This window comes from Populus alba, chromosome 13, assembly GCF_005239225.2.
Source record: "Populus alba chromosome 13, ASM523922v2, whole genome shotgun sequence".
NCBI classification, from domain to species: domain Eukaryota; kingdom Viridiplantae; phylum Streptophyta; class Magnoliopsida; order Malpighiales; family Salicaceae; genus Populus; species Populus alba.
Window position 1 is genome coordinate 6,130,863 of NC_133296.1, and position 23,580 is coordinate 6,154,442.

At 31.5% G+C, this 23,580-nt stretch overlaps 2 protein-coding genes across 7 annotated transcripts; both read left to right on the forward strand.

Moving 5' to 3' along the window:
- Positions 1 to 1,116: 1,116 nt before the first annotated feature.
- Positions 1,117 to 10,322, forward strand: LOC118042447 (kinesin-like protein KIN-6). Of its 5 annotated transcripts, XM_035050115.2 has the most exons (23): positions 1,117 to 1,733; positions 1,845 to 2,044; positions 2,235 to 2,358; positions 2,464 to 2,558; positions 3,123 to 3,246; positions 3,730 to 3,795; positions 3,988 to 4,050; positions 4,245 to 4,295; positions 4,499 to 4,581; positions 4,718 to 4,826; positions 5,619 to 5,667; positions 5,766 to 5,917; positions 6,076 to 6,243; positions 6,429 to 6,485; positions 6,581 to 6,649; positions 6,792 to 6,920; positions 7,501 to 7,626; positions 7,764 to 7,967; positions 8,106 to 8,231; positions 8,892 to 8,975; positions 9,110 to 9,237; positions 9,352 to 9,427; positions 9,821 to 10,322. In XM_035050115.2, the coding sequence occupies exons 1-23, from the start codon at positions 1,206 to 1,208 to the stop codon at positions 9,917 to 9,919; spliced, it is 2,910 nt and encodes a 969-aa protein (XP_034906006.1). In that variant the 5' UTR covers positions 1,117 to 1,205; the 3' UTR covers positions 9,920 to 10,322. The 5 variants fall into 5 exon arrangements, with proteins under 5 accessions (XP_034906006.1, XP_073259902.1, XP_034906010.1 ...); XM_073403801.1 differs by lacking the exon at positions 7,764 to 7,967; XM_035050119.2 differs by lacking the exon at positions 6,792 to 6,920.
- Positions 10,323 to 17,558: 7,236 nt separating this feature from the next.
- On the forward strand, positions 17,559 to 22,943 carry LOC118042449 (uncharacterized). 2 transcript variants are annotated; one of them, XM_035050124.2, is made up of 7 exons: positions 17,559 to 17,858; positions 17,993 to 18,056; positions 19,412 to 19,509; positions 20,264 to 20,440; positions 20,736 to 20,834; positions 20,936 to 21,178; positions 22,057 to 22,943. In XM_035050124.2, the coding sequence occupies exons 3-7, from the start codon at positions 19,441 to 19,443 to the stop codon at positions 22,528 to 22,530; spliced, it is 1,062 nt and encodes a 353-aa protein (XP_034906015.1). In that variant the 5' UTR covers positions 17,559 to 17,858; positions 17,993 to 18,056; positions 19,412 to 19,440; the 3' UTR covers positions 22,531 to 22,943. The 2 variants fall into 2 exon arrangements, with proteins under 2 accessions (XP_034906015.1, XP_034906014.1); XM_035050123.1 differs by lacking the exon at positions 17,993 to 18,056.
- The last annotated feature ends 637 nt before the right edge of the window (positions 22,944 to 23,580 follow it).

A 23,580-nucleotide genomic window follows, 5' to 3' on the forward strand; every position in this document is an offset into this window, starting at 1 on the left:
TAGGGATTTAGGGTTAGCTTTAGCGGAGAGTAGACTGGAGAGGCGAGACTCAAGAGAAGAGAGGGGCGCGACATGTCAACATTTTCTATTTATACTAGGGACCTTTTTATTGAATTGCTTCGGTTCAGTTAACTCGGTTTCTATACTATAAAACTGAATCGAACCGGGGTTTTTTCTACATAATCTAATTGGTTTAATCGGTTTTATTTTTCGATTTGGTTTTTTTAATTAATTTTTTTTTGGTTTTATCGGTTTACTCGGTTTATCGGTTTTTTTTTAACATCCCTAATATTCATCCAAAACTTGAAGCTCAAACAGGTAAAGATTTCAAGAATTTTAACCAGAAATTTGGATCAAGAAATTATGAATTTAGAATCAAGGATTTGAATACAGAATGAAAATTAAGTGTTTATGATCACAAATAAATGTATAAAATAAATAGAGGATAAGTGTGTGTATGTATATATCATGATAAAAACTATGATTTAATAAAATAGACGCCATCTGAATAATCAACCAGTTATTTAATAAAAGTTTTGATATTATGGTCTACAATAAATGAAATGAATACAGCTCCAAAGATTCTCCTTTAAAATTATATATTACAACATTTGCCTTAAATTGATGTCACTAATATGTAAATCAGACTTACAATATGAAAAGATTTGAAAGGAAAAATATATTAATGATTGTTTTTTAAAATATTTTTTAAATAAAAATATATAAAAATAATATATATTTTTAAAAAATTATTTTTAATATTAATATATTAAAATAATTTAAAAATATAAAAATATTAATTTGAAATAAAAAATAAAATTTTTTTAAATTTTTTAAAATATAAAAATAAATATGTTTGTAGAAATATTTGAGAATATAATATGGTATTTGTGATTACTTTTCAAAATAATTTTTGTTTAAAATATATTTAAATAATTTTTTAATTTTTTTTAATATTAACATATAAAAATAATCCAAAATCATAAAATAAATAATTTAAAGCAATTTTTTTTTAAAATTGAAAATAATTTTTGAACAAAATAACAAATAATTTGTTCTTTATTTAGATTTTGGTACACATCGATATAATTTATAGATTTTTAATAATGAGTGAAAAGGTTTACTCAATTCTTTTCGTTTCCGCCTAGCTTGCGAGTTCAAAGGTTTGAACTCAAGAACAGAGTGGGAAAGAGGAGAGAGACGAAATGGAGGCGAAAAGTCCATCTGAATGTCCAAACACAGTCACCGTCCGGCGAAACCCTCACAGAAGAGCGAGGCCTACACCTGCCGCTTCCACAAACCCTAATCCCAATGCTCAAAATCCAAATATGAAAAGAGAAATCTCTTCATTCCCAATTCAAGACATTCTTGCAATGGAAATCCCTCAAAAGAACCCACCAGAACCACCAGCACCTGCTACCTCAGAAAACCTTAAAGTTTATCTTAGAATTCGACCCATTGTTACGCTTAAGCCAAACACCAAAGATCAAAAAATTTTTAGGCAAAGACAGAAAAACGCTTGGCCTCAAAACCCTTCATCCAAAAACAATAGTGCGAATGTAAAGAAAAACACCACCACCACCACCACCACTAGTAGTAACGAGGTTTGTATAGATGTCAATGATTCTCATTCGGTTATTCTATCACCACCTGCATCCTTACAAGACTCAAAAAGAATTAAATCCGAGGTTTATGAAGGATTTTCTCATGTTTTTGCCTCCGATTCCACTCAGGTAACCCTTCTCTACCCAGAATCTTCAGTTTTCACGTAAAAATTGAATAATTTCAATTTGCGGGGTTGGGGTTAATTTTGAGTTGTGTGTGTGTGTGTGTGGTGTGTGTAGAATGAGGTGTTTGAGAAGATGGTGAAGCCATTAGTGGATGATTTTCTTAATGGAAAAAGTGGACTGTTAGCTGCATTAGGTCCAAGTGGTTCAGGGAAGACTCACACAGTTTTTGGGACTCCTAGGGAGCCTGGGATGGTTCATCTAGCACTAGAACAGATTTTTAAGGAGGCTCAGCAATGTGGTTCTAAGTTGACAAGGTAATTGGTTGTGTTTCATTTTTGCCGATTCTGGATTTCTCGATTTTGTTTAAGGTAATTGCATTGTTATGTATGATAGTTATTAATGAGAATGAATTTATTGTAAGAGATTAACATTTAGAGGGGTCTAAGAAATGCTGAGGTCTTTTTTTTTTTTTGATATACTCATTGTTACATGGTGTAATTTCAGGGAATTCAAAGTCTCTGTTTTTGAAATATATTCAGATCGAGGCAAGGGAGAGAAAATCTCTGACTTATCCCCAGATGGAGGTGATTTGTCTATGCAACAGGCTACCATTAAAGGTCTCCAAGAGGTTGATGACTTTTCTTTTTAATCTGCCATTAGTGTTTTATTTTTGTTGTCTATGTGCACAGTGCCTCTAATGTTGACATCTGTGTAACTTGATTGGTGCAAACAGGTTGCCATTTCTAGTGCTGCACAGGCAGAATCCTTGATAGCTTGTGCAATGTTGAAACGCACAACAGCCATGACCAATATGAATAGCCAATCAAGGTGCATTGCAACCAAACTTTGCTTTCTGCATGGAATTTTATAGATAGATAGAAAGAAATTCTGGATTGAGTTTTTGTGAGTGCTTTAGGGGTAGGAGTGTCAAGAGTTAGGGTTAATGGATGAGCCTTGTCCATTCCTTGGTGTTTTACACTAGAACAATGGAGCAGGAACTTCTTTGTAATTTGCAATTAATGTAGGATGTTAATAAACATGTTACTAATGTCAATTTGTAGAGTAAAAAATAATTTATTGCTGATCATATGTCCCGTTGCTTTTACATCTACAATTTATTAGAGTTTAGTCCATCATGATAGATAATCTATTTATAGATTTCCATTTAATCATGCACCTATCTATGGAAGATGGACATATTTTCTCCTATTTTACAGATCTTTATATATATATATATATATATAAATGTTATTTTCAGTGACATAGATTACTAGTTTAATGATGAGTTTTATTTTAATTTTCTTGCAATGTTGTTAATGAACTTTGTTGGATTCAATTGTTACAATAAAATTGTACCAACCTTATGATTTTCCTCTTGTAACATACTTGCAGCCGGTCACAGTGCATCATTAACATCCACAGTTTTGTCAGAGATCCAGATGCTGAACCAAACAATGCTGTCCTTACCATTGTTGATCTCGCTGGAGCAGAGCGCGAAAAGAGAACTGGCAATCAGGTTTTGCAATTCTACAAATCTTCCTTTAGTATGATTGCACGATCTGTTGATAGTTTTGTAAATACATGCAGCTTTAGTTTTGAAACACACAATGGGTTATTAACAGATAACATATTGATTTTCTTTCTTTCTTTCCTTTATTTTATAAAGAATTTTGAGTTTTTGGTCTGATGTTGAACTTCTTTAGAGGTTTCTAACTTGTCAAAGTATCACATCCCAGGAGTTTCTAACTTCTTTAATAATCCAACTGTTGAAATTTCAGGTGATGATTTATATTTACTGGAAGTTAGAAAACCGTTGCAATGTTACATTTTTTATGGAGATATAAGCATGATTGGAAAACATAAATTATGATTATGCCAGTTGTATTCAAATGAGTTCATTTGAGATTCCTGATCTCAATATGATGTGCAACATTGACAATCGCAGAGTGGTTCTGAAATATATATTTGTAACACTTAAACTTTGCTTTATCATTTGCAGGGGTCAAGATTGATCGAGAGTAATTTCATCAATAATACATCAATGGTTTTTGGCCTATGTCTTAGAGTACGTGATCTAAGTCCTTTTTGGATTTCCAAGGCATCTGTACAGTGCTCATTTTTTATGCAATGTCTTGATGCCTTAAGAGTTTTTAATTATGTCAACCTGCACAAACAATCCAAGAACATCTATTTCCTTTGTCAGTGTGCTCTTTCTCTCCATGCATGTTATCATGTGCTATTATTCTTTTTGTCTCAGTCACTGTTGGAGCACCAGAGTAATCCCAAGAAACCATTAAAGATGCACTTCAAGAACTCCATGGTAAAGCCTCCTATCAATGAATATCTTGGTTATCCTCATTAATCCTGTTTCTTGTGATGGTTGAACTTATTTTTATTTGTATTTCCATTGCCTCTGAATTATTGGCAGCACTGTCTCTAAAGATATCATAATCTGTTAACTTAGTTGCTTATGAATTTGCCTATTCTATGCAATTTGACTTCATCTCTCCACAGTTGACTCGGTATCTACGAGATTATCTAGAAGGAAAAAGAAGAATGACTTTGGTATGCAGTTTTCATTCTATCATTGGTTTCCTGAAGCTAAAATATTATATCCCAGATAAAACTCCTCTTTTTTATATGAATCATTTATATATATATATATAGCATCAAATAAAGTTGCATCTCATATTCTCATTTCTTCAATTATATTCTCCAAAAAAAATTAGAAATCTCATGCCTTTTCGTTCTTTGTTGTACTTTTGTAGATATTAACAGTAAAACCAGGAGAACATGACTATTCCGATACATCCTACTTATTAAGACAAGCTTCTCCTTTTATGAAAATCAAGTAATCTTTTTTTTTTGCAGCTGTCTCATTCAAATTTAAGTTTCTGTTTAACTTATTTTTTTCATATATCTCATTCAAGTTTCAAGTTTTTTTTTTATAATTAAATTACTTGGTTTTAACATTTGCAATTCATTAGGTTCACTAATGTTGAGGAACCATCTATGTTTCTTAACAAGAGGCACATTGAAATGTTGCCTAGAGTTGAACAAGCAAAAAAAATGAAATGCAGCGGACGTTATGCAAAGGTGCTACTGTATTTTTGTTACTTTCATACTCTTTTATCAATCTTTTCATAATGTTTCATCTTTAATTTAGGAAATCTACTTGAAGTTGTTTTGTATTTTTTGACACTGTAATTAATGATGTTTTCTTGAAAGCTTCATTCCTACAAGAAACATGTTCCCTTAGAAAAGGGATCTATCCTGTGTAGATCATTTCGGATTGTAGATAGAGAATAAGTCAATGATCTTTACAATATCCTTCTTAATATAGGACATTAATTAATTTATGAAGGGTACAACGCTTTGCTGATTGATACAAACTAAGGTTCAAGATTGTACTTGTTTGTTTAAGAACATAGTTTTAACATCTGGTTGAGTGCTTTGTATTTATGTACATTTGCTGTCCATGGACACATTGCTCAAGCTTAATTCTCACGGTCTAGCTTCCAAGTGTTATGAATGTAGTTTCTTAAGTCAGCAATCTGTTTATGCATCACCAACTTTTATTCTTGCTAGAGACTCTGTTTTGCTGTGACTTTCTTTCTTATGTGTAATAAGTTCTAGTATCTAGAGTTGTCTAATGTCAGTAAAGGGAAAAAAACACTATGAGAGTCTATTGCCCATAAAAAATTGAACAACTTGCTTAAAATATGCTTGTATATAAGTCATTCATTATCTTTTCCATGACAGAGGTCCATTCCAAGAACAAAGATGAATTTGAAGTTTATCATATTTTTATGGATTATAATTTGAGACTTGTGGTTTGAGTGAACGTAATTTTCAGTTTTCATTGCAATTGTTGTGGTTTGCTTTCAGACCGAGGAAGGAAAAAGTGTTAGAGACGAACACCAACTCTTGCCAAAAGGTTGTACAAGTCTACCAATACACCTTTTTGAATCTTCATTTACTTGATTGATCTACTTCTTTAATTTTCTCTAGAATGACATGGTTGCTTGGCCACAGTTACCAAAAGAATCTACACATCGGACTCTGTTTCTGCTGCTCCAGTCAAGCTTGACTCTGTTGATTTGCCAAGGGAGAGAAACCATCAAGTTATGCAAAATTTTGCTAAAGCTTTATGGAATGTCTTGAAGCAATATAAAGAAAAACTCATGGTAAAGTTATGTTTAGTATCCTGTGCTAAAGTTCAAGTTTCATTATTTTGCCAAGTTCTTTCTCAAAGTTAACTAAAGATACTTGGCTTTGAATTGGCAATTAAATGTAATTTTGGGTAAACTAACTAGCAATCTGCTCGACGAATGGTCATAATTAGGTGGCAGAAAGGGAAATCGAAAGTCTCAACGAGGTTATTGGAAATGAAAAGACAAGATATCTTAAGCTAGAAAAGGAGCTCAAGGATTTTAAATCATGCTGTTCTTACTCCTTGGAAAACTCAACGGTGTCCACCTTAATTAACATAGATACCAAGAGCAAAGCCCTAGTAAGCAAGATAATGCCATTATCTCTTATTTTCCTCTTTTTGTTGTTGATATTTAAAATGCGTTGTCTTTTCTTGCTTAGCTGGTGAAATTGCATCACTCTTAGTTAAACACCTGTGCAATCATGTATAATGAAAACAATCAATTTCTGAAACTTTTGCTTTGAATCTTGACACCAAATATTAAGGACCCCAGGTGTCAAAATGACTTTGAACTGGGAAATGATCAAGATGTATTTGCTGAGGTTTGTAGACTACTGATTCTCTTCTTCCATGTCTCACTTTGAAATTTTTTACAGTATCTTTGGATTAAAATAATCATTCTCTCTCCTCGTTGTAGGCACCTGAATGCAATACAACTCAAAAATTTGATGGTACTCCTAGACATGATCAAAATATAATTTCTGAGGTACATACCCCTGCTCATTTCCCCCCATCTTACTATCAACTATATCCCTACTTAAATTGGGGTATATACATTGTTGACTGAGATGTTACGTGTGCATTTATGCTTCATGAAAGCAATTACTATGTAAGTCTTCTGTATTCAGATAGAGGAGAGTGTTCATTTTCTGAACTTAAAGGCAATTGAATGCGATGGTTCTCCAAGAAAGGATCGAGAGGCAACTCCTAAAAAATATGACTCCACCCCAATACAAGATCAAAATGTAATATATGAGGTATATAGCCCTATAGATTTTTTATCCTATGATCATCTAAATCACCATTATTAAATTAGAAAATGTCAGACTGTTCACTGAGATATTAAATGTGCCTTTATGCTTAAAGAAAACAATTAATATTTGTTAGTCTTCTTAGATTGAAATAACTGAAAAAAAGAAGAAGCAAAGGCAAATGAGCTTAGAATATCCTAAAAAATCCCCAAATATCTTGATCAAACGGTCCCTAAAAATTGGAGTACTCAAAAAATCAATTATGACCTTTCTATCAAACTATCTCTTTACAAATTAGCAAAGCAAATGACACTAATTTTTGTTGAAACCATGGTGCTTTTGTTGGTGGGTAAAAGAGCTTTCAAATTAGTGTTCTTAGTGCTCTAATACCATTTGGTTTTCTTAGATTGAAAGAATTGAAAATAGAGAAAGAAGAAGAAAGGATGAAGAGAGGAAAATATAAAAGAAGAGAAATAGAAAAAGGATAGAAGTTTTGTGCCTTACACTTTTAGACACACACTTATATAGAATATGTAGGAAATTACATAAATACCCTGACAATACTATATGAGGCTTTTATATTCAGATAGAGGAGAAAGATCATTTTATAAACCTCAAGGCATCTGAATGTGATGGTTCTCCAAGAAAGGATCAGGGTGCAACTAAAAAATGCGATTACACCCCAAGGCATGATCAACCTATATTTTCTCAGGTAAATAGAATTGTTGATTTTTTATCTAATGTTGTTTCTATTCCTGTTTTAGATTGAGAAATGCAATTTTGTTTCTTGATATATTATGTATGCATTATGCTTCAAGAAAGCAATTAATCTTTCTCTTCTATATTTAGATAGAAGAGAAAGATCATTTTCTAAACCTCAAGGCACCTGAATGCGATGGTTCTGCAAGAAAGGATCAGGGTGTAATTATAGAAGAGAAAGATCATTTTCTAAACCTCAAGGCACCTGAATGTGATGGTTCTGCAAGAAAGCTTCAGGGTGCAACTAAAAAATACAATTACACCCCAAGACATTATCAACATGTATTTTCTCAGGTAAATAGACTTGTTGATTTGTTTATCTAATGTTGTTTCTATTCCTATTTTAGATTGAGAATTGCAATTTTGTTTATTGAGATATTATATATGCATTATGCTTCAAGAAAGCAATTAATCTTTCCCTTCTATATTCAGATAGAAGAGAAAGATCATTTTCTAAATCTCAAGGCATCTGAATGCAATGGTTCTCCAAGAAAGGATCAAGGTGCAACTAAAAAATACGATGACATCCCAAGACATGATCAACATATATTTTCTCAGGTAAATAGACCTGTTGATTTTTTATCCAACGTTGTTTCTATTTCTATTTTAGATTGAGAATTGCAATTTTATTTATTGAGATATTAGATATGCATTATGCTTCAAGAAAACAATTAATCTCTAAGGCTTCTATAATATTAAACAGAGGAGAATGTTCATACTTTGAACCTTAAGGCATGTTTTCCAAAAAAATAGATCATGATGCAACTTCTAGAAAATATGATTTGATTCCTGGACATGATCAAGATCTATCTTCTCAGCTAAATTGACCTACTGATTGTTATCCTAATATCATCTCTCTTCCCATTTTAAATTAAGAAACATCATGAAGTTCAATGAAATATTACATATGCATTTATGTTCCAAAAAAAAGCAATTAGCATACGATGCTTCTGTATTCAGACAGAGAATGTTCATTCTCTATACTTTGCATCTAAATGTGATGGTTCTCCAAGAAAAGATCAGGATGCAATTTTAAAATGTGACTCCACCCTAGAACAGTATCAAGATGTATTTTCTCAGGCATATGGACATGCTTATTTTTATCCTAATATCATCTCTATAACTTTTTTAAATTGGGAAATCTCTTTGTTCACTGAGTTATTATTTATGCATTTATGCTCCAAGAAATCAATTAATATATGAGGATTCTGTATTCAGACGGAGGAGCATGTTCATTCTCTAAACCTTAGGGCATCTGAATGTGATGATTCTCCAAGAAAGTATCAGGATGTTGTTACTAAGGTACACAGACTGCTAATCGCTAACCTTCTCTCTCTATTTAGTCTTGACTAGATCTACCCGTGCTTCTCTTGGATAATGCAACTACAAATATGTGAGTAAGTAATGGTAATTTTCAAATATTTTTTTTATTTCAGAAATCTTTGGATCCATCTGTATCACCCAAAGATGTCGCATCCACTCAAAAGTGCAACCTTGATGTGCCAGAAAGTGAATTACTGTCAGATAGTTCTTGCAAACCATTGAATGTTTTGAAACCAAAAAGGTCAGTTTTCTGTCTTTCCATAAATTACACATTCGAAACACTATTCGAGTTTGTTTATGGTTTCTTGAGGTAAATTAATTTCAGTTTTTATAAGCTCCTCATCTATGATTGTAGGAGACTGTTGCCTGCCTCTTCTACATTACTGAGGGATATCCCTTTGGGCATTGAGGATGAATCTGAGAATCCAAAAGTGAGTGAACTGTCCCTCTCCTCTTACTTTGCTCTTTCCAGAAAAATAGCATGTTTGGATAACCGAAATTCACTTGAAAAGGGTGTGAAATGCACATGGGTTGACTTGCCTTTGTTGAGATGTACTTGCTTAGAATTCCTTTAAAGAACTAACAGAGCAAGGTCGGCATGCCAGTATTGGCATTGTTGAAAATTCTGAATGTATACACTAAATGATAGAAGGAATGGATTGGTGAATCTATGCAAATAATATGAAGTCATGGCCTGGTTCCAATATATACACTAAATGATAGAAGGAATGGATTGGTGAATGAGAACTGAAAGGAGAAAATATCATTTACCTTGACCATTGATTTAGTGATTCAGATAGATTCCATATCTGTTTGCTATGCAGGGAAATAGAGGTGCGAAGAAATCAGCAGCAGAGGAAACAAAAAGAACTCAGGGCAGCATCTCTCTCTTGCGTTTGCTTCAAAGCAATCTTCATGTCTAGCATCTAGAAAGATTGCCTTTTGGTCATATTTTTTTGTTTTGTTTTGGGTTCCAACAAAAATTAAAGTAAAATAGTTGATTATACAGCAATTTGTATAGAAAATGCAAGTAAATATAAGTTGCTAGAAGGAATGTAAGCTTTTGTTGCGACGTTGAGGCTCTGAGTAGTAACCTTTGGGGTTTGTCTAGTTTCTAATCAAAGAACGAGGGCTTTATAAACAGAATGCTGCATTGTACTAGGCTTGGATTCTTGTTTTGTTCATTGCCTTTTGCGGAAATGTTGTATACCGCTAATCTTAAAGTTGTTCACATAGAATGAGTCTCGGATCGTTTGTAATGGAGATGTATGTTAGCTGATTTCTTTCTTGATGGCTGAGCTTTGAATGGATGACTTTCGATTTTTATGACCTGATCAAAACAAATCGATACTCTCTCTCCGGTCTTGGTTCCCATTTTAATTTTACCCGAAGGCTTTTTTTTTTTTTTTTTTTTAGGAGAATAGAAAGTTGGGTGCCTTAAAACTATAGAGTTTTCTTTTTAAGTTAGAAAGTTTCCTTTAAAATTAATTGTTAGAATTGTCTATATAAAAATATAGTTTTGACAAGGTAACAATCATAAAAAAAAACAGAAATGAATACTGCAGAAAAACTTCTCATCATTCACTATTATAAAACTCTCATGTCAAAATTCTCAGTAGAGAATAATGTATAATTTTTTTTTTTTTTTTTTTTTGTTTGTAGTATGAAAAATAAGAGATGAAGTAAACCTGAAAAATAATATTGTAATTACATTATTCACTAAAAGGTAGAGGATAGATTCTTGTCTTAATCTACATTATAAAAAATTTAAGTTGTGATGTGTTTTTATTATTTACTTTGCACTTTATTCTCTCACATATTATTATGAATTGAAACAATCAATTTTTTCATATTTTTAATTTGGTCCTTGAATTTTATTTTTTTACTTTTAAGTTTAAATTTGTATTTTTTTTTAAAAGGATCGAATTGAAAGACAAAGATCTAAATGAAAGGGCAAATAAAATAAATGGTGACTTTGAATTTAATTTAAAAAGTTTATTTTGGTCTCTATCATTTTTAGTTAATTGGTTAACCAGTCTTTTAGTTGTTAAAGATTCAATTATGGCACTAATTTTTTTTTTTAAGTTTTTTTTTTTGATAGGAAAGAGAAGGAGAGTCATAGGATTTCGGTATAGAGAGAAAAATTTGTTATATATACAAATTCTAGCCATAAAAAGGTCAATTATGGTGTCAATGAATTTTATTTGATGAAATAAGTTTCACCTACGTGTTACTTTTCCTTCTCTTTGCTGCAAAATGTAGATATGAGTATAGGAAAATTTTGGAGTTCGGGTTGGCTTTAAGTTTTTAAGTCATTTTTTTTGAGTCATATGAGGCCATAAATAGTTTATTAAGGTGTTTAAGGTATTTTCTAGGTGTTTTTGATTAAAAATAAGTTTTTTTAGCAAAGAAATCCGAAACCTAATTTTTACAGTGACTCTCTAGTTGTTGGATTTTGCAAATGTGAACAACATATCGTTTTTTTTTTAAAAGCAATTCGTATACTGGAAAAATAAAATCATGTAGAAGACTCTCTTATTTATCTATACTATTCTCTTGCCTTTTTTGGACTTAAAAAAAAAATGGAAGTTGATTTGCTAAGTTCAAATGTGTTTGTTTATATGTGAAATTACTTTCGAAAAACAACAAATTATATGCTAAAATAACTTATGGAAGGGGTTGAAATATTAACTTTTATAATATTATCAAACCTTTAAAAGCCATAGTCAATCAAATTGATGATTCCCAAACAAACACTTAAAAAAACATCGGTTTTCTAGTGTTTTATCATTTTATATGAATTCACAATGAAGCATTTTTATATATTCTTTTAATCGTTTTATACAAATCCAATTTGCAGTTTAGTTAATTAGCGCTCATAACAAGTTAGATGTTATAGGTTTGAGTGTTGGATAATACATCTATTTTCTAATTTGTGATAAGCAAACTCTTTTCTATTTTTGAAAAAATAAGAAATGGATTTGCCCCTTTAATAGAAAAATAAATAGGGTTAGGTGAGCGGGCCTAGCCTGCTACATGTACGTGGGCTAGGCACTTTGTTGGCCTTTTTTTTTTCTTTGTTTTTTTTATATCCCAAATTGTTTTTATTGAATTCACTTACTTTTCAATTTTGATATGGTTCTTAAATATTATTATAAATTTTTATTTTTATTTAAAAAATTGCTATGAATTATTATGTATTTGATATCAAAATAATAATACTAATAATAATTTTTTTTTATAAAAAATTGATATAAATCGGTTGTTTGTTATTAAAATGTTTAAATAGATTTGGAACATGATTTTATCACATTTATGGTTTTTTTTAGCTTTCAATTACACAAAATATGGACATACTATTTTAAATATTTTTTGTTAACTTGCTTTAACAATTATATATATATAAGAGAAATAATGCTTCTAGTTAAAAATATTGTGTTGAATAAGATAAACAAGATATATGTTGATAGAAAATTTTATCTTCATAAAAAAAATCAAAATAATTTTATTTAATCATGAGATTTAATGACAATTCCTATGAATTTTCTAAGACATGAATTTTTATTTTTAGGTTTTAAAAAATTTGAGTCCCCTTACAGTGTAGCATATACATTCAAACTAGTTACTAATCTATACATATAGATAAATAACAAAGATGTTTATTTTATCATTAAACATGTTTATTACATTGTTTTTTTTTTCCACAATTAATGTTAGATTTTTGCAATTCAATTTAATTAATATTATTTGAGATTATATAAATGTGGTATATAACTGCAAAGTTAATCATGTTATGAAGATAATAGATGGCAAAAAATAGTGTTAATAATACTAATACATCGGTTATCCTAGCAGCCTCTGTTATCCTGGTTATTCCATTAGCTAACCCGATTCCTAAACATGCTTCATGTGAAAAGAAAAGAAAAACTAAAACTTTAAGTGGTATGAACTTAAATATGAAGTATAACATGATAAATTCTCTAACAATCCTAATGATGATGGTGACACTAAAATAAGACTTACAAGAACATGTTTTATTTACAACAAATTAGGACACTACATTGAGGACTACCATCATTGTAAAGGAAAAAAAGAAGCTCAAATCAACATGATCGAGAATGTTGATGAGAAAATTATCAAGCTTACTAAATTTATATCAGAAGTTCACTTGATGGACAACTATACATAATGATGGGTTGGTATTGGAACCACATGTCATATATGTTTCAACAAGAATAGGTTTTTGAGTATGTAGCAGTTGCCAATAAAGAATAATTGTTCATGAAAAAGTTTTTTGTATGAGAAAAATCCCAAACCTTGGAAAGACGATGTTGAGGATGAAATCTAGGAAAGAGCTGACTCTAAACAATGTGATTCATGCTTTTAATATTCAAAATAATATGGTTTTTGGCTTATTGTTGAGCAAGAACAAGTTTATAATGGTTTTTAAGCTCAATAAATTTATCCTTACTAGGAATGAGATGTTTGTGGATAAAAGGGTATTTAAGTGACGGATAATTTAAGCTTAATATTAACTAGAGATGGTAAATCTTTTTCTTTTATTTAAATGGTTGTCTTTTTGATCTATTCACATTAATATCTATGATTTAAAGTTTGTATAAACTAGAGGTGGTAACAAGTATTTTATTATTTTTATTGATGAATGCACAAGATTTTGCTATGTTTATCTATTAATAATCAAATGCAAAGCCCTAGAAATGTTCAAACATTTTAAAAAACAAGTTAAAAATAAACTTAGTAGGAATAACAATATGATAAAAAGGGATAAAAATGGAGGAGTATAAGTTACCTTTTGATGAATTTTATTCTAACAATGGTATGATCCATGATCAAACCATGTCTCTTTATTCATCATGATAAAATGATATTACTGAATGTAAGAACCAAAAATTAAAATAAATGATCAGGTTATGTTGAAAAGTTTAAAATTACCCTGAAACTTGTTGCAGAAAGCTATTTTACCAACAAGTTATATTATACATAAAATATCTTACAAAAAATTAAACAAGTCATTGTATGAGTTATATAATGGTCAAAGACCATCCTATAAATACATATAAGTGTAAGGTGTTTAGACAAAGTTACAATTCTTTTATCATAGCTTTAAGCAAAAAGGAAAAAGAAGCATAATATATAGCAATAAGTCTTGACATGTTTATTTAAGACACTATATTGTAAGATATTTACTTTTAATGAAATTATATCTATTGACTATCTGATGTTAAAGGATAACATTACAAATTTGCTTATAAAAGCTTAACAAAAGATCAAATTGATAAAAATCAAGGGGATGAGATTAAAGCCTATTTTCAAAGAATTGCCATGAAAGCAACTAGACAAGTTGATAAGAGCTAAAATCCATGCTCAAATGGATAACCAAATTGTATGTCAATTCAATAGTAATACTATTACCTATTTCTATAATGAAAAGTGCTACCTGCAACAAAATACATAAATAACTAAGCTTTTAATGATTCTTATAGCTTGAAAAATTCAAGTAGAGGTATTGTATGATAAATAATACACAACTTTCTATAAGTAAGGGTATCTGCAACAAAAAACATGGATAACTTTATAAAAATAACCAATTTGAGTGTGAAATGAGGCTACTTTTATGAGAATTAAAAATCTTAAATTCTCTAAAACACTATCCAAAACCAGAACATGTTCAAGGCTAAAATAAACACAATTGTGAAAACCAAAATTGTAAGAAGAGGAACTGTGTGATCTCTATAATCTGAGTTCCTACAAAAAACTAAATTATTCAAGATATCATGTTCAATAGTTAGCTAAGTGAATCATATAGTTTTCACCAATGAAGGTTCAAGGCCAAAAGCTATCTCACCTAATGCATTGACTTTTTGTTAATACTATTTATATCCGTGTCGACTTTGTATTTTATTTTGATTAAACAATTTTCATTCATATGGACATTATTGGAGTGAATGGAAAGTTGTGTTTGTTAAAACTCTTAAATCAAGAGTTATGTTTGTTAAAAATCTATTTGAAATAGAGTTATGTCTTTTTAAATTAGAAAGTTGTGTCTTCTTGTTTTAAAAGTTTATTTTTTTTTAAAATTAACTATCAAAATTGTCTATATAAAAATATAGTCTTGACAAGGCTTTGAATATTAAAAAAAAAAAAATGAATAATGCCGGAAACTTTTGCTCTTTCAAAAACTTTTCTTTTACAAACTCTCTTGTCAAAGTTCTTCTATCCCTTTTATAAAGAGAGTAATGTATAAATTTTGATTCGTTATTTGTTTTTATTTATACAACCAAGAATAAGATATTAAGTTAGTAAAAAAAATGATAATGCAATTACATTGCTAGTATTAGGACATAAAATTGATTAAATTTACATCAAGTTTATATTTTATCAACAAATATTGTAAATTGATTTTATTTTATATTGATTTATATGTATATTTTTATATAAAAACCAAATAAGAAGGATAACTTTAGATATATCAAAAGTTTAACTTATATGTTGATTTTTTATGACATAAATGTACTTGGATAATATATTTCCTCACTCGACAACCTTACCATAAAAAAAAATCAATTAAAACAAAAAAAAAGTCTTGCTTTCATTTGTAAGCTTTTATCAAAATTTCTTTTTAGACTAATGTTTTTTCATTTACTTTTTTAAGAGATATAAAACAATTAAAAGAATTTTTCTAGTGATTGATATGATCATCTTACCTTTTAATTTCTCCAGGATAAGATCTTGGCTGGTCAAGTTTATCAAGCTACTAGCTTTGGTAGTTGAATTACTAGATAATTGGTTCATGTTATGCTACGGGTTTGATTTATTATTTTTTTAATATAAACTTTTTTTTTGATATTACTCATGTTTTTTCTATATATAAAAATAAATTATGTGGGAATTGATTTGACGTGACCCGATCATCTTGGTGGGTCTAAAAGTAATTTAAATAACCAATAAAAACATAGTTTGACTCAAAATTAATATTTAAGATGAGATTTTTTTTAATAAATATTGAGATGATAACATATTAGATTGATTTTGATCAACCCTCCACGTATAAAGTTATGATTATGATAACTCCATGGTTGTCAAACTCGTAAGTTAACTTGTAAAATCGTACGATTTTACGAGTCAACACAGATATATTGTGTTAAATCAGGTAGAAAACTCGAAAATCAACAAATTCGGTCAAACTCAGTGAAACTCCGTAAACTCGAACTGAGTTTATCGAGTTTGACAAAATTATCAAAAACTATTAACACTTTTGGTTCTTTTGCCTTCGCCTTTCCTAAAAACAACTATTATTAACAAATTGCGTGCTTTAGTTTTCAGTGAGGTAGAAGAGAAAGTTAAATCAAAGTTATTTTTATTGAAAGAAAGTGGGGTGGGAGGAGGTGGAGGAGGGGAGGAGGACTGCAAGAAAAGGAGATGCTAAAGAGTGCAACTTTTGTGAGATCTGAGGGTTCAGTAAGAATGACAACCAAGTAATGAGCAAAAGCCATGGAAATAACACTAAGTTGTTAGTCCTGACAAAAGAGAGCGCAAGAGATGAGCTTTGAAAAGTAAGAGAGGAGAAGGAAAAAGAAAATTGATGATGATGATGTAGATTTGAGAAAGAGAGCGAGAGAGATTGTGATTGTCTGGGTGGCACATGCGGGACAGTCATTTATCATGTTATCTTTTTTTTTTTTTTTTTAAGAATTCAAAATTATTTCAAAAAATTTAAATAAAAAAAATCAAAATTGTTTTTCAAATACAAAAATAAATAAACTTGTTAAACCCCATGCCAAGTTAATTTTTTCATAACATTAAAAAAAAATTATGTAACATCAATGATTTCAAATAAATTAAAAAAAATATAAAACTAAGGTAATTGGAAAGGACCATTTATATTGTTAGAAAGACAATCAAAATAGCAAATTAAAAAAATAATATAAAATAAGTATATTGTATTTATATTAATATAAATTTTAGTTTAAATGAAAACACCATATTGTTTGTTTTAAATTTGTTAATTATTAGTTAATGAAAATTTATTTAAATTATACATGAATTTTTATTTGAACAATTTATTTTAAGGTGGTTGAACTATTTATGAAAAAAAAATTCCTTATGATTTTACTAATCCGAGTTTATTTTATACTTTTTGTGTCGTGTTAAAAAATTTTTTAAAAATCTTAAATAACTCTATATAAATAAATAAATAAAATTAAAAAATATATTTTTTAATAAATTTAATATGGAGTCGAATTAACCCAAGTAAACCATCAAATCAGATTATAAAATTATTATAATATAATGAAAAATAAATTAAATTAATTTTTTTTAAAAAATAATTTTAATTAAATATATATATTTTCCCGTGAAACTTGACACATTATTCAAAGTAGTGGTTGCGGAAGCAGGCGTGGGGAGGTGCATTTTTCTGGCTGCAGATTCTAGACTTGCGGTATTTGATTGTGACTGTTGCATAACTGTTCGGGCACAAACAAAACTGGGCCACGGAAAACGGATATACGTCTTACTATTAGCATCCCATCACATGTCAGAAATGAAATTCAAAAAAGAAGGGCCGAAATCTCATAAAAATCACCCTTCGTTATCCATTCACCGGGCAGGAGAACAGAACGAGGCCAGGAGCCAAATACTCGTCTTCAACAACTGGTCAATCGAACACATCCGCTTTCAAAAGCTACCTCAAAATGCCAGCCACCTGCCCTTCTTCCTGTTGTGTTTTGTCTCTCAACACTTCTTCTTCTAGGCACATCCTTTCTGTTTGTCCAAATCCACTTGCGACTAACAACAATCTCGGAGACTGAAAATCTATCATCCAACGTTGCACCACACAAGGTAACTGTATCTATCCATTTACCCTCTGAATTCAAAAGCTTTTTCCAACTGGGATTTCTTTTCTTTTTTGCCCTTCTAGTGGAAAATCATGTTTTTAATGGCAGAATATAAATGGGGAATATTCATTTGTACAGAAATGAGACTTTTTGTTTCACATAAATAGAAAGAAATGGGGCCATCTTGTTTAACAGCTAAAAGGTAATGAAATTCAAAAACCCAGTTTTTTCTCTTTTGTTTTGATTTGAATATCATATACAAAATTTCATCTTTTTAACGGGATATTGCTTTTCTGGCTGTGGTGATGGATACGAGTGCTAAAGGACTCATGCATGAAATATCTAATTGATCTTATTAGTTCACCAGGGATTTTCAGAGATACTTATGATTGACTGGTTAATTGTTTTATGTGTCTCTTGTTCTTGATAAGCTATTGTTTGTGCTAAAGCTAACCAAGAAAAAACAAAAAAAAAAAAGAAAGAAAAAAAAGGAAAGAGGGTATTAATGTTTATGCTATGGAAAGATTTTTCATTTTGCTCCTTTCTTACTGATCGGAAACAGAATCAATGGATCGTTGATGGTAAGAAAGTGGACGGAACATTTCAAGACTACTTGGATTTTTTTTTTGTTGGCTAAGATTGAATCTCTGTCCTTTGTTATGCTTGTGATTTGTTTAACGATTTAGGCTTTTGGGATTGAGTTTGAAATTATTGGCGAGTCTTCTTGTTCGAAGGATTTCCTTGCTATACTTGCTTGAAGAATCTGAAACCATAAGGAGGAGCAGAAGAGGTGAAACAAGAAACGATATTTAGAATATGGGAAATGGGGAATTGTTAGTGTTGATAGAGAGACCATTGATTTGAAAAGGGGAGCGAGTAATTGAATTTTGTAGTCCTGGATGCTGCTATGCTTGGATCATTTCTTTGCCAGCTCTTGGCATCTGAATTTATAAAATTAGTTTGTAGGTACCATGCTATCATCTTAAATTCATTATTGAGAATATTGATGGGCATGGAAGTGGATTTTCTAGCTGCATGGAAAAGTTTTAGGAAGAAATACCCTTGTACAACATGTGGGGGATATTGAAGATGGGAATTTTTAGAATGGTCAGTTAAAAGGTATTTTGCACTATTATTTTTGAGATATCATGGCTTGGAGAAGTGGAAGAAGTTCTCTTGATAGCCAGCGTTGTGCACTCATATTTCTTTGATATAGATTTCAACAAAGCAAAACAGTTTGTTTTTCTACCGAAGGATCTGAATTGGTAATGTCTTTAGGAGTCCAATGCCATAAGAATGGTCATTTCTCCATACAAAAGGAAGGAAGAAGCCTTATTTTAGTTGTTTAATAGTTGTATGATCAATTTTCTAGCATTATAGTTTGGCTCAGCATGAAATGGAACTAAACCATCATAAATATGCACGTGCCTTCTTGTTGATCGTCGTGATGTAGTATGTCATTGGAGTCATTGGAATGTATTTTCCTTTTATGTGGCATATCTACTTTGAATAACTGTTTGATACTCGAATTAATTGATTACTCAATGTTGGTTTCAGCTTTACAAGCGTCACTAAATTTTGCGAAGATGTCTATCAGAAAGTTGCGAGGAAGCAGTACAGAAAAATCTTTGTCGGAGCAAGAGCAGCTGGCTAAGGTATGTATGTAATGCCTAACAGTAGCTTTAAGAACCATTGATATTTTTTACTTCAATAAAAATGACTTTTGAAATTCAGAGGAGAAAGTCCTGTTGCCTAAGGGTGATTTTAATTGGTTCCTATCAAGTGGAATGATGATTCAGCAATGAATTTCATCAGATAAGCTATCAATTTTGTAATAGGTTTATGCATGAATTCTTTGCTAACTATACACTTGCTTAACACAAGGGCAGGGGGGTTTGCTTCTAGTTTTCCTACTTCCATGGTCATTTCTTTTAATCTTTTCTGCATCATGAGAAACGAGTTTTATTATGCATGCTTAGCAGCTAGTAAAAACAAAAGCATGATCCTGCTTTCTCCTTCAGCAACTTTTTTGCTTCTTCTCTATGGTTCAATGCCTTCTAACTGGGCCTGGAACATAGTCTACCAATCATTTGGAGGGCTCTTCTTTTCTTTAGATTAGGATTTGGATTTGTCTTCTTCTCAAATTGTCACCTTGGGTTGATCAATTTTAATGCTGCCTCTATTTTGTTTAGCATCCAGCATACTGGAAACTTTAACCAATTTGATTTTAATCATTTTCTTTTGATGCTAAGCTCATCATCAATCAAAATAATTCTTTCCATTCCTAGATTTTTCTTGTTGGGTTTTAAATTCTATTTCTCTTTCAAAGCCCCTACCGAGTGATGTATAACTACAGTTGATCAAATCAACTATGTGGGGAGGGAACTAACTTTCTTCCTTTTTTTTCAGATCAATGATGTTAGGAAGATACTAGGTCCTATAGCCGATAAGCTTCCAGTGCTTTGTTCTGATGCATCAATATCAAGGTATCTAAGAGCAAGGAACTGGAATACAAAAAAGGCAGCCAAGATGTTGAAAAACACATTGAAATGGAGGTTGGAATTCAAGCCTGAGAAGATCCGATGGGTATATGCTTCCAGTACCTTTTGAATTGAATTTCTTTGACATAGACTGTATGGAAGTCTTTATAAACGAAGTAAAAGAAAAGAAAAGAAAAGAAAAAGAGCTTTTTGTGCATACCTTACATGGATGTCTGGTAAACGAAGTAAAAGAAAAGAAAAGAAAAGAGCTTCCAGACCAATTATTGCCCAAACATATGGATGTCTTGCAATTCCTTACATGGGCATTGTTTGAAACTGGTATAAACTGTGCCCTGTTTCTGTGCAACTTAAGATGATGTTTTTTCCTTTTCATGTTTTAGGAAGATATTGCTAAAGAAGCTGAGACTGGAAAAGTCTATAGAGCTAATTATCTTGACAAGAAGGGACGGACTGTTCTTATCTTTAGACCTGGTTTCCAGGTGGATCCCTTAATATGAAAAATTCAGCTTACTACTATTTTTGTTTTGGTTCATTATAGTATCATGCTTTCCTGGACTTATGACAAATCCTTTTATATCAGAATACAAGCGACATAAGAGGACAGATCAGACACCTTGTTTACTGTATGGAGAATGCCACAACAACTTTAAATCCAGATCAGGATCAGATGGTATGGCTAATTGATTTTCAAGGGTGGACAATGTCCTGTATATCAGTGAAGGCTGCTCGGGAAACAGCTCACATCCTGCAAAATCATTATCCTGAGAGACTAGGTGTTGGAATCCTCTACAACCCTCCCAAAGTATTTGAATCCTTTTGGACGGTATGTGATGATATACATAATGCTTTATCTTGAGATTTAATATTCCTTAAACCTAACGTAAATGTGGCTCTTGCTTCATGGTTCCTAACGCTTTCTGCTGTAGGAAGAAATCCTGGCATCTATGCACAAATTTCATCATCTATCTTCATATTTGCTCTATCAGTTTCATTCTCATCATTCAGTCGAGTTGTGCCAATTTCTCTTAATTTAACTTCATATTTACTTTATCGTTTGTATTTGCAACCCAATAAATCTGATGTGTTTGTGGTGTTGCAATGCAAAAACTGAGAGATCTTGGAGCAGTTCAGACATGTAAGAACACATTCAATGTAGAATTTTGTTGGGGAAATTTATCAAGTTTAGGTGATGAAGTTCTTTCAGACCCACCATCTTTTTTTCCCTCATGCATAAAGATTTGGACTTCTACTCGAGGGACTACTTTATTTCTAGGGAAGGACATGCACATAATTATATTTGACTGGATAGGTGAGCACCATAAGAAATGGTTTACTCTAAAAAAAGGGGGAAAAGGTAAGAAAGAAGGCTGATTCCCTGTACTCTATTGTTAATATGTTCTTTGATAATGGAACAAATGTATGGAAATTATATTTGATTAGATAGGTGAGAAACATAAGAGTTGGTTTACTCTAAAAAAAAGGGGAAAAGGTAAGAAAGAATGCTGATTCCCTGTACTCTATTGTTAATATATTCTTTGATAATGGAACAAATGTATGGAACTATGAAACAAATCCAATTAATTTTGTATTTGTCCCTGTTGTGTCAAATCTTGTCACTTGGTCATTCCTTGTGGCCTTTATAACGTTACTTCTCCAATGCTAACTGTGATTCCAAAATTTACAAAACTTGCTTTTTTGCAGCTGGTGAAACCATTTATTGAACCCAAGACATCCAAGAAAGTGAGGTTTGTCTATTCCAATGGACCACAGAGCCAAAAGCTGATGGAAGAACTCTTTGATATGGATAAGCTGGATTGTGCATTTGGTGGCAGAAACTCAGCTGGGTTTAACCATGAAGCTTATGCCCAATGGATGAGGGAGGATGACAAGAAAAAGTTTGATATGATGAACTGTGGATCGTCATCACCGCTACCATCCACCATGTCTGAATCACAGAGCTCAGAGACATTGACTCCAAGTGGTATCTCTGTGGCTTCTGACGAAGATGACAGTTCATCTGGTGATGAAAAAACCTTAAACTTGGAGAATATTGATGAGAAAACACAAGGTTTGCCACTTAGTTGTGAAGATGTTGCAGTTAGTGAAGCAGAAGATGTTGCAGTTAGTGAAGCAGTTGACGTAGGAAAAGAACTAAATAAAGGAGAGCTGGCATGATTTTCAAACTTGGGAGAGTGTGGATGAGCACAAGGCTCAGCACTTGGTGTCGATCACACTGTGATGATGAAGCTGAAGTGGAAAGAAGTGAAAATTAGGCGACCTCGAAGTTGGCACGAGAACAAGGATAGGTTCTGGTTAACATTATTTTTCTTTCAAATTTTGAGCATTTGGCTTGGCACCCAAACAGTAGCATGATGAAAACCTTGATTGAAAAATTGGTTTTCGTTCATGTTGAATATCAAAATAAAGCTTTTACAGCCAACTAATTGCTTTGCATACGTTAATCTTTCCTGCACAGGCTGAGACAATAGGTATATCCCACTGAATTTACTTTCCGGGGAAATTACAAACTCCATTGCTCTTAAAACGTTCTTGTATATATCTTTTGTTTTACAGTTTCTTGTTCTCAAGATCTCTTTTTGATGAGTTCAGATATTTTGATTGCAACGTTCAAATCTAGATAGATCAAGCTAGACAGGAAAATATTGGCTCAAACTTTGTCCGTAACAACACATGCTTCTGTTACAATTTCAGGAATTTGTAAGAAAAACACAACATTTTGTTAAAGATATTACGACTAGAGTGCCTTGGAGGAATGACACTAAAACAGCTTGAATCCAAATGATAGCAAAGTCTTTTCACATCAGGCCATGCACCAAACATGAAGATTAACCCAGAGAGGGGGGAAAATAACAGAACCACACCATGAAGGGTAGCCAGTTTTTAAACGACCTTTTTTCCCTTCCAATTCTTAGCAGTGACCAACTTTTTTAGTGATTCAGACCCATTGACACAATTGGTGGTTAAAAAATCGAGGCCCTGAATGATTTGTGCAGTCCACACTTGGTCATCTCCACCATTTGAAATTTCCATTGCTTCTGGCTTGATAGCTTTTGACAGTTTCAGTCCATTTAATCTCCTCTCAAAATCTGATAGCATCTGGGATCATAAAATAGAAAAAAAAAGTCATTTTGTGCCTACAATCTAAGATCAACTTGGTCGAAATACATTAAAATTATATACATGGAAGGGAGTGGACGGGTGATG